The 17197-nt window shown below is 41.9% G+C and overlaps 1 protein-coding gene across 10 annotated transcripts in view; it reads left to right on the top strand.

Annotated features, from left to right (window-relative positions):
• chl1a (cell adhesion molecule L1-like a) overlaps window positions 1-17197 on the top strand; it is a 48850-nt gene that overhangs the window by 19720 nt on the left and 11933 nt on the right. For all 10 annotated transcript variants that reach the window (XM_086214501.1, XM_086214509.1, XM_086214508.1 and 7 more), the window contains 18 exons: window positions 1560-1730; window positions 2068-2109; window positions 2266-2380; window positions 2468-2649; window positions 2736-2870; window positions 3137-3277; window positions 4564-4675; window positions 5200-5366; window positions 5492-5657; window positions 6481-6605; window positions 6714-6818; window positions 7650-7847; window positions 8393-8463; window positions 8540-8762; window positions 9549-9664; window positions 11470-11674; window positions 12584-12706; window positions 14494-14676. In XM_086214501.1, the coding sequence (XP_086070627.1) occupies window positions 1560-1730; window positions 2068-2109; window positions 2266-2380; window positions 2468-2649; window positions 2736-2870; window positions 3137-3277; window positions 4564-4675; window positions 5200-5366; window positions 5492-5657; window positions 6481-6605; window positions 6714-6818; window positions 7650-7847; window positions 8393-8463; window positions 8540-8762; window positions 9549-9664; window positions 11470-11674; window positions 12584-12706; window positions 14494-14676 (2580 nt within the window). The remainder of the gene's footprint in view (window positions 1-1559; window positions 1731-2067; window positions 2110-2265; window positions 2381-2467; window positions 2650-2735; window positions 2871-3136; window positions 3278-4563; window positions 4676-5199; window positions 5367-5491; window positions 5658-6480; window positions 6606-6713; window positions 6819-7649; window positions 7848-8392; window positions 8464-8539; window positions 8763-9548; window positions 9665-11469; window positions 11675-12583; window positions 12707-14493; window positions 14677-17197) is intronic.

The following is a 17197-nucleotide window of genomic DNA, read 5'->3' as shown; positions in this document are numbered from 1 at the left end:
AATATTCCATTGCAACGTGAAAGCCTCTTTAAGCCATTGTCCCACTTGGTTTTATCAGGAAGTACGAGGGCAATCGGGGGAAAACAGTGTTTGCCAAGGCCTCCATATGTTATAAATAAAGCAAACGGTTCAATATCTCTTTGGACCATGACTAAAGCAAAGTGCATGAATGGTCCTACTGAATAGAAGGGCAAAAAGCCTGTGGTCATGGAGGGGACGAGATGCGATGAATCATAGAAATGGGGATAATGGTGCCCATCTTTGGACCGTGTCTCCTCAGAGACATGCTTGGTGTTCTGCTTTGTAGTTACATGGAGGATGGAAAAAAAAAAAAACAAGAGCATGAAAGAGAAATTCAATGATGCCAACTTACTCATACCTCTGAATACCAATGTCTCCATAAGGTGGGTGAGCGTGACTTCTTTTTAGTTTTCATTTTTAGAAGGATTACAAAAATTGTACAACATGGTCAGATGAGGCTGGACAATCCATCAGGCACCTCATATGATGCGTTTTGATGTATTTTTGAAACATCGCATCAGAGAAGATGGATGCACAATTTGTATTCTGGCTTGGTTTCCTTCTTTCTTTCTTTCTTTCTTTCTTTCTTTCTTTCTTTCTTTCTTTCTTTCTTTCTTTCCTTTATTGATAAAGAGCACATGTTCAGAATGGAAGACAGAATCCTCTTCTCTGGAAAAAAAAGTCTGATTCAGTGAATCTTAAACTCACCAGGCAGAATGCCAGCTGTTCCCACTTCCCAGATAATCCCAAACTTTGTCTTTATATCTGACTGACCCATTTGACCTGTCAAGGCCTCATGTATCTGTCAGCGTGTAAACACTGCGAGTGTTTGCTTTCTCCTCAAATCAAAGAAGCCAGCAGCACCATGTGTATTTTTTTAGAGCTCGTGATTCTCCTCCTCCTCAAGTGAAGAAGCTGAGGGTGAGGACAGTTAGGGCTGTTGAAAGAAGCAACACACTCGAGTCCTGCAAGTTTACCTCACATCAGGTCCTTTTTCTCCCCACCACTGCCAAAAAAAAAGATTAACTGTGTCAAGGGCCACCTCTATTAAAGGCTGAAATGTTTAGCCAGTCGACCCGAGTTTTCCCCTCCTGCTCCTCCGCAGCTCCACAAATGGATCCAACAAACCTACGGAGCTCAGGAGGAGCGCTAGAGGAATGTGCACTTATACGGTTTGAATATTGTCGTTGGATCCCGCCCAAAAAGGACGAAACTTTGGCTTTGGTTCGCTCAAGTTCCACGTGACATGAATCAGAAACAGATATGTATTTTCATGACGTTGAAGGCTATTTCTTAAATGGAGCTGTAAATGAAGCTTCAGTGACCTGAGACTTCAGTGATAGCTCTGCGTAAACTGTTCCCCTGGATGTACCAGTTCACTGTCTCCATACAAGGAAATCTCTTTAAAGTGGAGCATCTACACTGAATTTTAAATTGTTTAGGTTCAACTTGTAATAAGTTGTACTTCACAATGGGACACATATTATATTTCGTTGTATTAAATTCACACTGAGGTCTCTCGTAATGTTCTTTTCCAGGTCTGCAACACATAAAGCAGGATGAGAGGGTCTCCATGGGCGTCGATGGCAACCTCTACTTCTCTAACGCCCTGCCGAAAGACAGTCGTCCGGACTACTGTTGCTTTGCTGATTTCCCCAAAATTCGTACCATTGTCCAGAAGACGGCCATGGCCGTTGTGGTCCAGACATGTACGTTTACAACAACTGAATCCGTATGGAAATATTGTTTATCATGACATCAGAAAAACTCTCCTGAGAAATTAATATGAGAATTATCAGTGTGATGATCAAATTAAATAATGCTATAAAACCATTTTCACTCCAGCTAAAAGCGTAGCGTTAGACGCATGGAATCTGTCTTGTTACTTTTCTGGCCTGATCACAACTTTCCTCCCCCCGCATACCAAGAAGCAGGACTTGTCTTGTCACGTTGGTTCTGCAGGAAACTGTTAGAGCACTCATACCAAATACTTTGAGCGTGTTATAACTAGATGTTGATATTATTTTTATTATGTTTTCATTTCAGGGAAACCTGACAATCGATCTGTTGACAACAACAACGACGTCAGTGAGTGACACATCACATCATTCTCAGTGGAAGTGAAGAAAAAATGTTTTGTATGATGCGACTCAACTGAAAAGACCTACTCTGTCTTCAGTTTGTAAGACATTTGTATAGAATTGTGCATGTGTGAGTGAGGAGGACTACTTTTTCTATTTAAAGTGGCAGAAGCCCCCCCAGAGAGAATACCCAGCCTGCTGCTGCCCTCTGGTGTCCAGACAGAGAAAGTGCTGCTGAAGGGCAAGGAGCTGCAGCTGGAGTGTATACCAGAGGGGTTGTATGTATCAGTGACTCCATCACCAAGCAAAATAAACCACATATTTTGTGAAGTCTTCTAAGATGTGACTCTTTTATGTATCATCAGTCCCACTCCAAAGATGGAATGGATGAAACTGGGAGACAAGCTCTCCACTCGCACAAAGTTACACAACTTTGGGAAGCTGTTGACCATATCTGCGATTGAAGAGAGGGATGAAGGGAAGTACATGTGTATGGCCAGGAGCTCCGCTGGAGAGGCTGTGCACTACTTTGACGTCATAGTGGAAGGTTGGTCGAGATCTAATTGTGTGTGTATTTATAGGTACTTTCGTCATGTTGACTCAAACCAACTTAGCTCTTCCTAACTCCCCCAGAGCCGCCAACATGGCTGACAGAGCCTCCACAGAGCCAGCTAACCGTGATTGGGTTAGATGTTTACATGAAGTGCTCGGTCGGCGGGAAACCTCAGCCAGACATAGTTTGGAGGAGGAACGGGGAGATTTTTGAAGGTGAGCGACAATAATTCTAATTATGCTGTAAAAGCATCTTTTCCCATCAGCCTGGAGGACAGTGAGCAGCCATCAGGGGTGCTACTGAGAAGCAGCTCACGTTACATCAGTCAGAGCCAAATTTTATTACCTGAGAGCAGGTATGCATGCAGAAGACAACAAGAAAGAAAGAAAAAACATGTGCCACTACACCTGAACACGTTCTGCATAGTTGTATTTCAATATGAAATGATTCTGATGTTTTTGATTCTGCGTCGGGCTGTCAGACGACCCGCTGAACAACAGGCGAGTGCTCGATGATACGGTGGTGCTCCACAACGCCATGCCAGAGGACAGCGCTGTCTACCAGTGTGAAGCCTCCAACAGCCACGGCAGCATTCTAGCCAACATTAACATCATGGTCATGAGTGAGTACCACTGTCACAAGTCAAGGCGTTCGCCCTGCACAACACGAGGGAGCAGAGTGATTACACCATGAACTACCATAAAGACAAACCACGTCCAACTGAAAAACGTCACATTCTGTCTGATCCCAATGGATTACAGGCCATTATCAAACATTACCTGGTCATTAACAGTCTTGAAATGATGGATTTATATGGGCTACAGCTATTTGTTCCCTCTTTAATCACCAAATGTCGTGATCAAATGTGTATTATCTCTTCATTCTCTCATTATCTAACAATCAAAGCTGACACCCACAGTTGCACAGCATGCATCTCTGTCAAATCTGCTGCTGCCCATCTGCCGAAATTTGCAGGTGCAGCGCCGCGTGTACTGCTAAGCTGTTGCATCTCCAAACATTAACGTGCACTTTCACACTTTTTATTGTATCGTGGTTGAAAACTAAGATGCTCCACATGGTACCAGATAAAGCTGTCTTTGTGAAATGCTTCTGTGTATCTAGCAGCGCAGTTCAAAGCCCTATCAAGGTTGTTCACACGTTTCTATTATGGTCAGCGGATGTATTGTGGGTCTAGTCGAGTGGATACTGACTGAAATGGAGGGTTATATAAGAAAGATTCAGATTTTCTGTTCCAATGGCTTCCTCAACCGTATCTCTCATTCAGCCTGTTGTGTCATGTGTATTTCTGAAAAAACAAAAGGCGTATTGTCCACATTTTAAGATAATATGAATGCCTTTATGCGGTGCAATGACCATTTGTCCAATTCTCTTCCCAAAGTGCATCTGTCGCTGATGAATGACCATGAATAAATTGTTTCTCTAAATCGGTTGCTTCCATCTTCATGATATTCGAATAAAGACTTTTATCCTTTTAATTTTCAATTCAAATTTGTATTTAGACAAGATCACAACAGGTTTTTAGAGCACATCATCATTACAACATTTTTCCATTTTTTCTGAATCTCCATCCTTCGTGGGTTCAAGTTAAAATAAAACATATATGTTGTGCCCGCCAAGATAATTACACCAAGATAATATGACATAAAGATGAACTTGCATGGGAAGCGTCTGCGCTCATCAAGGTTAAAATCTTTGGGTCTCCCATCTCTTTTATTGAACGCGCTACAAAAAAGATTGATTCTAGAATGCCTGATCCTCATCCAGATGTAGTGTAGAACAGACTGTGTTGTTGCAGATGTTACGAGGGACCCTGAGCTCTTGTCACAATCATACGGTGAAGAGTAATTTGACATCTGAATAATCTCTCCTCCCTCCGCCTGGTCATAGACGTGGCTCCTCTGATGCTGACCAGGGACTTCCAGGAGTATATGGTGATCCGAGGAAGGGACGTTGTCATGAACTGTAGTTTTTTTGGTTCTCCGACACCAAAGTTCTCTTGGTGAGTGACTAGGAATTTCCAAGCCCATTTAGATGGAACCTCGTCTATCGGTGTGACATTTTACTTAGTGTATATCAGTTAGCTCTGCGCTGGAGTTGAAAAAAGAATCGAGGGACTTATTGTACCACCTCAGTGGGCCGTGCTGCTTCAGGTGTCTGCTCGACAGTCTGATGTCACACTTATGTCTCTTTAATAGGATAATCCTCTCCCGTTATTTGAAATTGGACTAATTAAATCCTATTAACCAGCACTACAGCTCTGCTACAGTTCTACAAAGGAGCAAATAGGATCTCAGTTGAATCACAAACACTCGTAACCTCACACAAGACCCCCAGCATATTAGATCTTGAGACTTAAATATTCATAGCGCTGCTTTAACCAAAAATCAAATTGAATTTCTTCAAATAATCTGGGCTTGATATACAGAAGGGAAATCTTTTAACACTTCTTCTTCTTCTTCTTCAGTTCTGCTGTCAGATGAGTTGCATAAACTTTAAAGGAGATCTGAAAACTTTCTCTCCCAGGGCCAAAGATGAGATTCCAGAAACCATCGAGGGGGAACGATTTTTGTCTCTCCAGAACGGATCATTACAAATCATCAGTGCAGAAAAAGAAGACAGCGGGGAATATGTGTGTGTTGCCTTTAACTCAGAGGGCAAGTCAGTTATCACTGCTTTGCTAGACGTGAAAGGTATCTGCAAAACATGCATGTAACAACCTCGTTGTTACGCTCGCAAGATTTTCCAATGTTATCTAAAAAGATATAATTTTGATCCGAATGTTGTTTTTTTTGGGGGGGGGGTTGTTTATCTTTAGATCCCACAAAGATCGTGGAACCACCTGAGGATGTGCAGATCATCAGCGGGACGACGGGTCGGCTGGTGTGTCATGCGGACTACGATAAAAGCCTGCAGGACACCTTTGAGGTGACATGGAGGAAGGATGGAGAGGAGATCTCGCTCGCCACTGAGGAGGCTTCCAGGTAAGAGGACCTGGTCTGATGGTGTTTCCTTTGGGTGTGTCTGCGTTGAAGAGATTCCAGCTCTCTCACTTTCTTTATCTGGATGTCACTGCTTGGGAAGAAATGGGAAATCCCAAAATATTTTATGTGTTCAATTACAGAAGGAGACTCCATTTTTTTTTTTTTTTTACGTTTTGATTTAATTTGAATGAAAGAAAATTTATATTGTTCATATTCAACAAATTCATTAAAAAAATGTAATTCATTTTAATTCTCTCCTTATCCTGATCAACAGATTGAGGAAAGTTACTCAGATGAATGTTTCATTCCCTCTACAATTTCAACTTTTTTGTGTGTTTGGCTGGTTTGTCATTTTTTAAAAGAAACAGGAAAGTTAGGCAAGGGGTGGAAGCGTGGCTCAGTGGTAGAGTGACCGTCTAGTAACTGAAGGGTCGCTGGTTCGATCCTCACTTCCCTCGGTGACCATGTTGAAGTGTCCTTGAGCAAGATGCTGAACCTCTAATTACTCCTGGTGGCCCTGCGATGGACTGGCGACCTGTCCAGGATGAACCCCGCCTCTCACCCAATGTCAGCTGGGATAGGCTGCAGCCCCCCCCCCCCCGACCCTTAATGGATAAGCAGTATAGAAAATGGATGGATGGAAGAAAGTTAGGCATTCACAGACTAAACTTTAATAAATCTTTTAGTCCTTATTTACATTTTGACCAAAAAAAAAAAAAATCAACATTTCATCCATAAATTTTCAAACGATGGTGCATCTTTGTTTACTTGTTGATTGACTGATGTCACATTTCATCCCTTCTGAATGTGTTTGTCTGTTCAGATACTTGGTGGAAAACGGTGTGCTGCAGATGATGAACGTGAACCTCAGTGATGAGGGAACGTACACGTGCGTAGCCAGAACCAGTCTAGATGAGGACATCGCGACTGCTCTGGTCACGGTTCTCGGTGAGATCATGATATTCATTCTGCAGTTAATACGTATAATTCACTTCATGAAGACGATGTTTCCATTCACAGCTGCGGAGTAGCTAACGTTTGTGCTGTGTAACGCAGATGTTCCTGATGCTCCTACAAACGTACTTATATCTGAAACCCCGAATCCGAGGAACATCAGCCTGTCTTGGGTTCCCGGGAGTGATCACAACAGTTCCGTAACAGGTAAATCTCCAGCCTAATGTCCTGTGAGTTTTGAGTGAGTGGCAGGTGCATTTATTCTTTTATTTTCTAGATTTCTGTTATTCTTTTTTGTAAATTAACTTTATCTCAACAAGGAGGATACACAAAAATAACAGAAGTTCATTTAGTCAATAATATACAAGAGTGGGCTTACGGATGAAAATAAAAAGGATAGACAGGGAATATTGAGTGTTTTAACATCAAAATAGCTCAAGGGAAACGAGTGCGCTATTGCGTGATAGGTGTAATATCCTGACGAATTATTACCCGTGGGTGAAAGATTTCATAAATGAGTAGTTGGAAAGTTTTAGAAAAATCTACTTTTTTTTTTTAAGGAGTTAGATGAAAATCTTGCCATCCGTAAGGAATCATGGAGGTGATTGGAACAGTTTATCATCAGACTGTATCTGTTTCTCTCCAAAGTTCAAAATTCTGCTCACCATCGCAGCAGTTTGTTTAATCTGTACACAAACAGCAATTTGGTGTTTTAGGAAGAGCTGTATGCTATTACTCGACTATTTTCTTCCCGTCTTCATACTCAGAGAGGATAATTACCTCCTTTGTCCCGTTTTTGTTTTTAATACAAAACATTAGAGTGCTATTGATCTTTTCATCCAACACACAGAAAGAACGATTTTTTTTTAAAGATTTATTTATTTAACTATGGCTTTTTTGGTATGTGAAAGCATTCGAACATCATCTATTAATATTCTGTTGTTTACAATCGCATGCTCTCTTTCAGCAGATGTAATTGCCTTTTCCATGTTGGTGACTAAATGTTTGTGTGGCGTCTATCTTCTTGTGCGAACACAGAATTTATAGTAGAGTATGAGGAGAGCCAATGGGAGCCAGGCAGGTGGAAGAAGCTGCAGAAAGTCCCTGGTAACCAGGCAACAGTCGAGTTAGCACTACACGGACATCTTAACTACCAGTTCAGAGTGTATGCCGTCAATGCCGTGGGCCCCGGACCCCCTAGTGAGCCCAGTGAAAGATACAAAACACCCCCTACTGGTGAGACTCGCTCCCTGTAATTAACGTGTATCTGTCGATTGTGGAAGCATGCAAAGTTTTAGAAATCTGCTCAGGAAGCGATGGGTTGATGCAGACACTCAGAAAGTCAGGGGAAGGAAATGAAGTTAAAAAGCCTCTATTCAAACGTAATGGCTGGAAATTCTTCGAGCAGCGTGTGGTCTTCTGCTCAGATGAAGAACACATGCTGGTTTTTTCCTCCCCTTGGCTTTTTTGAGTGCCTGCATCTCATCCATAATCCCGGCGGTACAAGACCACCAACTTCATACCGCATTTGGACTCACTGAGCGCTTACTTATCACATTTGAAGCAGGTTGCAGTATGAATAAGGTCGCATTTGGACACACGTATTTGTAACGCTGGAGCTGTGGATATTTCGGGTCTTAGAACCCATTAAAGTAAATTGTGTCTCTCATTACATTTATCCTCTATTAATTTTAGTTGAACATGATGGAACATTTGCTTTTACTCCTTTTTTTTCCCCCAGTAGTTAAAAATGTGCTTAAACTTCACAAATCTTTTTAAAGCTCCTGACAGGAACCCAGAAAACATAAAAATTCAAGGCCCTCTTCCTCATCTATTGGACATTAGCTGGGAGGTAAGAGAAGAACGTCTCTCTGTAAAATTTATGTGTTAATAATATATTAGAAAAACATGATTTTATCCTGTTTAAGCCGCTGTTGCCCATCGAACACAATGGCCCGGGCCTTGAGTACAAGGTGAGCTACAGGAAACAGGGGGTGGACGATGAGTGGAAGGAGCACCTGGTTGAGAGACACTCCTTCATCGTGAGGAACACGCCCACCTTCATCCCGTATGAGGTCAAAATTCAGAGCAGGAACACCTATGGGTGGGGACCTCAACCTAAAGTTAAAACAGGTTACTCTGGAGAAGACGGTGAGTTACAAATGTAACACATTGAATTCCAAATTGCTATGTTTTGACACGTCTGAGCCTGAGGAAGATGTTTTGCTGATTGACTGCGGACTTTTCTTGCCATCACTTCCTGTTCTATCTCCAGTTTTCTTTTGGCATTGTCTACGGAAAAATGTGTCAGGTTAAGTTCTTTTCCTTCTTTGCTCATGGTTTTAACCCCGTGCAGGTGTGTAGTAGCGGCTTTTCCTTCCCTCTGAAAAGAAAAAAAAAAATCCATCCAGTAGGTGTCAGATAACCTTTGTAGAGCAGAGAGAAGTCAAATTTCCATTTGTGTCTCAGAAGCTGTGGGATATTTGACAGATCGCGACACTCTTAACAGCGTAGGCTTATTGAGGCACAATGGCTGCTTCTTCGTCGAGTGTCTGCTCGGCTTCTCTCCTGTCATACTGGTGCAGCGACGTGTAGAGCACAAAACATATAGAACATTTTCATTACATGTTTGTGTTGTTGTTCTTTTTCCCTTTCTGTTAGACAGCTTTGTGCACTTTAGCAGCTTCAGCTCTGGGCCAGCTGAGGATGTATTTTTACCTGCGTTAGTCTGACCTCTGCCTTTCAAGTAACTACTCAAAGCATCAAATTAGTTTTTGCAGCAGTGTTATTTGATTATTTGTTTCGTTGCTGTGGCTACAAGCTTCTTCTTGTGTTTCTTTTTTTTTTTTCAAAGTGTTTTATTATAGTGTTTAAGAGTCTCTGTAGAGTCTGTCTGATTTAGTCTGTATTCCTGACCTCCCTGCATGTGTTCTCCAGTTCCTTCTGCAGCACCGCGGGATGTAGCTGTGGAGGTGATCAACACCACCGTTCTGAGAGTAAGCTGGACCCCAGCTCCGCCCTCCACGCTGAGAGGTGACCTTAAGGGCTACAATGTAAGTTTTCACCATCTTGAAGAAGTGTTCAACAAACCTTTGGAGGCAGAAGTGATTCTAGTGGTTGAGAAGAATGGAAACCATTTCCCCTTCCTTACATAGTCTAAAGAAGCACTATAGGATCACTGGCAACTCCACACTGCAATGATTTGATAAATCTAACTGGACTAATTATGCAATTACATGGTAATTAGTGGTTAAAAAGATATAATTAGACTCAGTACCGTAAATGATGTAACAACATGCAGTAATGCTGAATTTGTAATTACACGCAATAGAAAAGTTGTATCTGCTTAAGATAATGAGCTGCAATTAGTGCAACCGTGCAAAAAGTAGATAACTGTAGTTCCTTTTGTTTTTTTAGTTTTTTAGTAGGGCCAGCACTCTGAAACTGAGGAGAATACATGCAAACAGACAAAACAGGAGCAAATTAAACCGTCTTCATCCTCTCGACAACACACAAAACTGCAAGAAAACGCACTGCAAAGTTACATTATTTAAAGGCAAAGCTCTTCTCAGTGACCGTCACCAAGTTCTCTATGTGTTTCTGACCAAATCTGAGATGGATCCACGTGTGGGCGGCATGGCTCAGGGGTAGAGTGGCCGTCTAGCAACCCAAGAGTCATCCATAATTGCTCCTCATGAGTAGGTTGGTGCCTTGCATGGCAGCCTTCACCATCAGTGTGTGAGCGTGTGTTTGTGTGTGAATGGGTGAATGAGATGACACTGTAAAGCGCTTTGAGTGCCGGTAAGGTAGAAAAGCGCTATATAAAATTGAGTCCATTTACCCACTAGAAAGAGCACAACAAAGTGTTAAAAAAGTCACTTCCTGTTACCACCAGATGGCGCTGTGACTAATTATTCCTAAAAAAAATTTAAAAAAAATCCTCAAACTCATCAGCTGTCATTTAATGGAAATGGCAACATTCTTGAGAAGTGTATTGAGCTCAGTAAGAGCATAAGAAAATACTAGCATAAGTAGCTGATGCAATTATGTTCCAGGTGTTTTGGAGAGGGTTGTGAATATTCCCGTCGGTGTTGTTTAAGTAATGGCCATTATGGTGAGCTACCTCATGTACCTGCCAGCGTTCCAGCTTTATCTGGTGCCCTCCTGTTCTCATCTTTTGCAGTATTTCTTAACCCTTTTCATTTGTCGCCAGGAATTCCTAACCTCGCAGGAACACATCCTCTTTTTCCACCACTACTGTTTTATGAATACTCAACCAATAAGTACACAAGGAATACATTTAATGAGGCAAGTTACTTTACACTTGAGATAGACATGCAGAAATCTTTTCATTATGTGTTTTTATAAGACATAATTTCCCCCCTAATATGAATATGTTATTACTCACTGGGGCCAAACAATTGAGTCTACATAATGCTACAGTATATTCGGCTGCGTAACTGGACATAAAGAGTCACAGATCGCGAATAAAACTCGCAGATCTTGAAAAATGTAGATAATTCATACAACGACGAGCGAGTACAGCAGAAACCTCCCAGTCTTTTGAATAAGTGTGATCATTAAAAGTCAGTATGTAGATAGCAGAGTGTTGATGTGAAAGCACGAGAGAGAGAGACGGATTTTATCGGATCACCACATGAGGTGATAAAACGCTATGTTTCAGATTTACGCTTCATATTTCACGTGTGATTTCAGGTATCTTCCTCATTACAGGGGAGACCAGGCATTCGTCACTGCTTCTCACCACATTTCACTTCACCCTCTCTGCCTTTACTCGTTCTCTCTGCGGTCTAATCAGAATAGTTTCTCAACGTTTTTCCATTCTCCCGTCTCTCAGGTTCACTGGTTGAGGAAGTTGAGTTTGATGAATCCCAATAAGATTTTAGATGAGCGCCGGTCCATGTCCTTCCCCGGGGAGAGGAATCATGCTATGGTTCCCGGCCTGGAACCTTTCTCAGAGTACAAACTCACTGTCAATGTTTATAACATAAAGGGCAACGGACCCAACAGTGACCCGGTCACCTTCACCACGCCAGAAGGAGGTGAGGACTCAAAACATGTAGTACACAAGAACATGGAAATAAGCTCAGGCTTGCAGGCGCGCAGGGTTACAGCACAGATGTGCTCCACATGCCAAGTACCTCCCAAATCCGGTTTGTCCTGACACTTCAAAATGTGGACTGCAGCTTTGGAACCTAGGTCTGATAATGCCTAGTCATGTACCACCAAGTCTTCTGTTGTCTGTGAATATGTTCCCATTTTGCTGATATTTATGTCTGCTATTTTTAAGGCTCTTCTGGGGACGGGCCTCAGAAATTAGCTAAACTGCGGCGATGAATGAATTGTGAAACTGCTCCAAAGGTTTCTATGAAGTTGCATCTGTCCCTGCCAGATAAATATGAAACAGAAAATAATAACAATTATTTAGACACGTCTATCCAGCATTTGCTATCAGGAGACCAAAGCACGTACTGTACATCTTGTAGCATTTACATTAAAATAGATACGGTATGATAGATTTTTTTGATCAAGAGAGGGAGAGGAGGTCATGACACTAGTGCTCAGTGACATACGGATAGAATCAAGGTCACAGCCAATGACAAAGATACTGAGGGAATAAAGAAATAAAGGCTAACAATTGCCGAAATGTCCTCTAAAACTGAGGGTTTTTGATAGAATTAACTTTCACTAGAAGCTTCATTTCTCCACCTCTGTAGCTGATACAAAATCTGAAATAGAAACCAAAAAAAGCTTTCTTTTCTCTGTAAATTCATTTTATTTTGCTCTACTGTTTATTAAATATGGAAAATGATGTGGGTGTCTTCTGGTCTTAAAAGGAAATAAGCAATTTGTTGCATCAGGTCTAAACAAACAAAAACACACACATTTGAATAAACAAACAGCTACTTGTGAAACATGAGTAGAAAGTTGATGTATTTACATGTTCACAGTTCCTCAGCAAGTATCCATTCTAACCGCCTCCAACGCCAAGAAAGATTCAATTTCCCTGGTATGGGGTCCACCGCTGAGGGCCAACGGCATCCTGACTGGTTATCTGCTGCAGTACTACCTCCGTATGTACACACACACACACACACACACACACACACACACACACACACACACGCTGTGGTATGACTTTTGGCCCCCTGGGAGTTTTTGCATTAATAGGTTTCACCTAGCTGTAGCTTCTTGCTCTGTGTGTTGTGTGAATTGTTGTGGGGGAAGTGTGAGAGTCAGAGAAGAGAGGACGGTATGTGTATGTGTGTGAGTGTGTGTGTGTGAGAGAGTGTGAGTATGAGTGTGGGTGTAGTTCAGGGATACAGCAGTTTATCTTTAAGCATACAAGAGGATTGATGCCTATTTGCTCTACCTGAAAACATACTAGATACACTCTTATCAATCTACCCTCCTCTCTTATGTGATCATGGCAGCCACTAGGTGGCAGTGTTTGATTCTGAACCTGTAACAGCAGCTTCAGATTGTGGATTCCCTTAGTGTTTCTTATCTCCTCTCCTCCCGGACTGCAGGTTCTTGTCTAGAGAGACAAAAAAAAGAATCATCCATGTCTTTCCTGTTTGTGCCTCTTCCACAATTTCCTCCTGTATTTTATTTTACTCGCGAGCATTTCGTCTTACAAGGAACCCCCCCCCCCCCCCCCCCCAAAAAAAACAGCAACAACCCTGAAACAAGAACACCGCCACTATGCTTGAGAACTGTTCGGGGTGAGCAAGTGAGAGAGGTCTTTCATTGCGTTTTCTCATTTTTCAAAGCCTACAACCTTGCCGGCTGACATATCTGAAGTCTTTTGTGTAAATTGTGAAGGCAGAGACAGCCCTTTGCCGCCTCCACCAGCACCAACCGCAGCAGCAGCAGCAGCAGCAGCAGCAGCACCCACAGAGTCTGGCCAGCTCTTCAATAAGCTCCGTCCCCTTTCTCCTCTCTGCCTTTTCCCATGTCAGATGTCAGACTCTACACACACGCTATAGAGTGTGGGCGTCACGTTAGAATCGACTCACCCGTGTAGCTCAAGCGTGTTTCAAACATTGGTTTCTGTTGAATATTTGAATTCAGTATTACATGACATACCAAGGGTGTATATACTACAGTGCTTAAAGTGATGCATTATTAGTCAAGTGATAACCTGATGGGGTTGGTATAGATATTCAGGGCTCTGGGTTGGACAGAATCAGCCCTCACCTGTGTTTCAGCGTTAGCACAGTCATGACATCAAGCAGGGTGGTTGCAGGAGAAATGTGTTGCTTTCTACAGTCTGCACACATACTGTACTTTGATCTATAATGCATGTTTGGTGATATGTTATGCTGCTTGCTACTATTCTGATTTCCTTCTTCTGCTTCCACTTTAAGTGTTATTTTTCTCCTTTCTATTCACTCAATTTCCCCCTGATGTATTTGTGATTGTAACTATATTTTGTTAGTGTCACGTTAATTTTTCTTTCCTTTATGCCGTCCATTTTTACCCTCATCATTTATCTTCCTGCTCCTCCTGTTTTTTTTCCTCCGCCTCCTTCTCTTCTCATCCATTGCCACTTGTTTACACTCGTCCCTCCTCTTCTTCTGAGCTCTCTATCTTTCCCCTTTCATCTCCTCTCACTTTTCCTCATAATGTATTCCTCCTCATCTCACCTGTCGTGACATGTATCTGCTACGTTTACCTTCTGCATGAGCTAGCATGACATCTCTTCATCTTCCCCCTCCCTCGACTATTGACCCTCATTATAGCTGTGTTCCATTAATACACAACATGTGCCAAAACTGATGACTTCTTCCGCATCTTTCTGGTCTAGGTTCACTCACGCCACATGAACTGACATGACATCTTTCTCCTTCCTCAATAGTTAATGAGACCACAATGGAGGAGGTTGATTCCCAGGAGGTGAACATCACTGGGGCTGACACCACTCATTGGCAGCTTCAGGGCTTGGAGAAGGGCAGCCGCTACCGCTTCCAGCTCAGTGCCTGCACTCGAGTGGGTTGTGGACGTCCGTCGGTGCAGGAGAGCTGGACTGTCACTGAAGGAGGTGAGTTGAAGAAACCAGCGTATCTGTGGAGGCGGTAATAAGATCCAGTGCCAAGCATCACGCATTACAGATATAGTTGGCTTGAATTTGGTGTTTAACAGTAATAACAATAGAACAAGCTGGAGAGCTTTCAGGGCTCCCATTGGGTTTTTATCCGAAAGTTGGGCCTTTAAACAGTCTTATGTTTACATAAACAAGTCAAATATATTTCTAGATTTTTAACATCAGGATTTTACTTCCATGTTGCAATAACTTCCCTGTGAATGTCACACTAGTCTGTTTTTATGTGACCGTTAAATAAACAGTAATACAAAACAATTCCCCAAATCGGTGTGGAAAAAAAATCAACATGGAGCCAATAAACCCACTTCCAGTCATGGTGTGTTGTTCTTAAACATGAATACATTCACTGTGTACTCATTCTGGGACTCGCTTCCCTTTTCATTCGCATTTTCTCGTATACATTTTTCCAATACGGTTGTAAAATAGGTATGGAATTCAATTCAAAGTGGTCTAAAAAAAAAAAAAATCTTAAATGAAACGTTGAAATGTGCAGGAACCCCTTTCACAGTCTCGATTTATAGGATCCAGAATATTAGGATTTCATTGAAGTTAGCTTACACTGCAGATATGTCGATCATTCTCTCTTCCTTCACTTGTAAATAAAAAAAAAAAATAGACAGTGATAACGGTAGTAGGGCATGAGTGAAGTCAGTGGGTCCGCCATGCACGTATGTGTGCAACTGGTGGATCTGTGTGAGTGATGGCACTGGGCAACACCAGCAAGAATAGTCATTATTATTATTATTACTATCATCTTAGCCACTAGCTCAGCACGCTAGTCATCATGTAGTCTAGATCTCCACACATTCACAGTCACAGCAGTGAACACAGCACCACCTATACCAACGTCTGTACCCTCTACGTGAGCCAATTATTCCATCTGTAATCATCCAGTCTATAAATTGTTTAACAGTTGTGAACATTTTCATATTTTCTCACATTGACGTCTTCCATTTTTAATGTGCTGCCATGTGTGACATGGAAACGCTGCGAAAACTCACACTGAAGAAGCTGAAATACAGTGATGACAATCAGAGAAGCTGAGTCCGTTTTAAACATGGGTACTGAATTAAAAAATAGCTGGAGGAGTGCCTCGCGTTAGGGTTATTAAGTATTGCTTGTTACTCTTGGTGAACAACGCAAAAAACTTGTACTCATTTTGGCGTTGGGTCGTGCGGTATTGTTGTGCGGCTTCATAATTTCGAAGGTCCTTTTCTGGGTGATGGGATGGACTTTGCGAACTCCTGGTTAGAACTGATCCTCTGTTCAGGGCTCATTTTTGACGTGATGACGGATTCGATCGGAGAACAATGACGATATTGTTCCTCCCAATGTCAAAGCCTTAGAACGGTTAAGGGGGAAGGTTATGAATGCATTATTCATTGTTGAGTACTCGTCCTTGAGCGTTCATCAGGTTGTTGTGGAGGACATCAACCGTGTCAGGCGCTGAGGCAGCCTGGCTGAGTGGTCTGATGAGATGATAAGTTCTCAGAACAAAAAACTAAAACTCCACTTTGACATCTCTGACACGAGTTCTGATCCAAGGATTCTCTGCACATCCAAAATTAAACGAAAACAAATGAATTCTTAATTCCATGTATGGTTCAGTGGAGTTGTAGAGCTATACAGTGGTCATGTTCTCACAATTTCATATTAAAGGGGTTGTATGCAGTCAGACAGCATCATAAATTCAGCCTTTTTCTTAAATGAATAGCCTGAAAATACACACGTCTCCAGTCAGGTTTTTAGAACACAAAGGTGTTGTGCTTTGAAAAGAAAGCTGCCTCTCCTGCCACGTCTCTTCTCCTTGAATGATCAAAGATTATAAGCTGCATCTTCTATTTTGAGGTATTTGTTGTTTATTAAGTAAAAACATCGAGACGGCTTAACATTGTAGCTACTGTGTGTTCAATTTTATGAAATTATAGCAACTTTTAAAGTCCACCTGATACATACAGTATATATCACATATGTATATTCTGTATTGTTCATCTCTTACGTGCTCAAGATGAGTAGAAATGGACTCGAGATCAGTTTAATATTCTTGTGAATTGTGGTTCACCGTCTCTGAGCCTCATCGCTTTACTGTAGAGTTTTAAATTATCTTAGTCCTAATCTAGACCCAATCTCACCCGAGGTTTTCCACGCGTTTAGCAGACTTGCCGCCCAGAAACACACAGCAGTAAATAGAAGCTTGTGTGTCCTCACAGAAGACATGCAAGAGTCACCAGAGGGTCTGGAACGGCCTGGTTAAGGCCGTGAAGCAGTCTCTATTTGCATGAAGTCGTATTGTCAATATTCCACCAAACGCGTCGACAAAAACCAGATAGCAGCGGAGAACATTAGTGTTCTTTCTCAAATCTGATGCTTATCTCATTTAAAACATAGTAGCTTTTGTTAAAACGCCAATAGAATCGACTTGAGGAAGAAAAAAAACAACAACAAAAAACCCCAAATT

Source organism: Aulostomus chinensis, chromosome 9, assembly GCF_037954235.1.
Source record: "Aulostomus chinensis isolate RoL2024-O1b breed Wild chromosome 9, RoL_Achi_v1.0, whole genome shotgun sequence".
Classification (NCBI taxonomy): Eukaryota; Metazoa; Chordata; class Actinopteri; order Syngnathiformes; family Aulostomidae; genus Aulostomus; species Aulostomus chinensis.
This window is presented reverse-complemented; position numbering and strand designations above follow the sequence as displayed.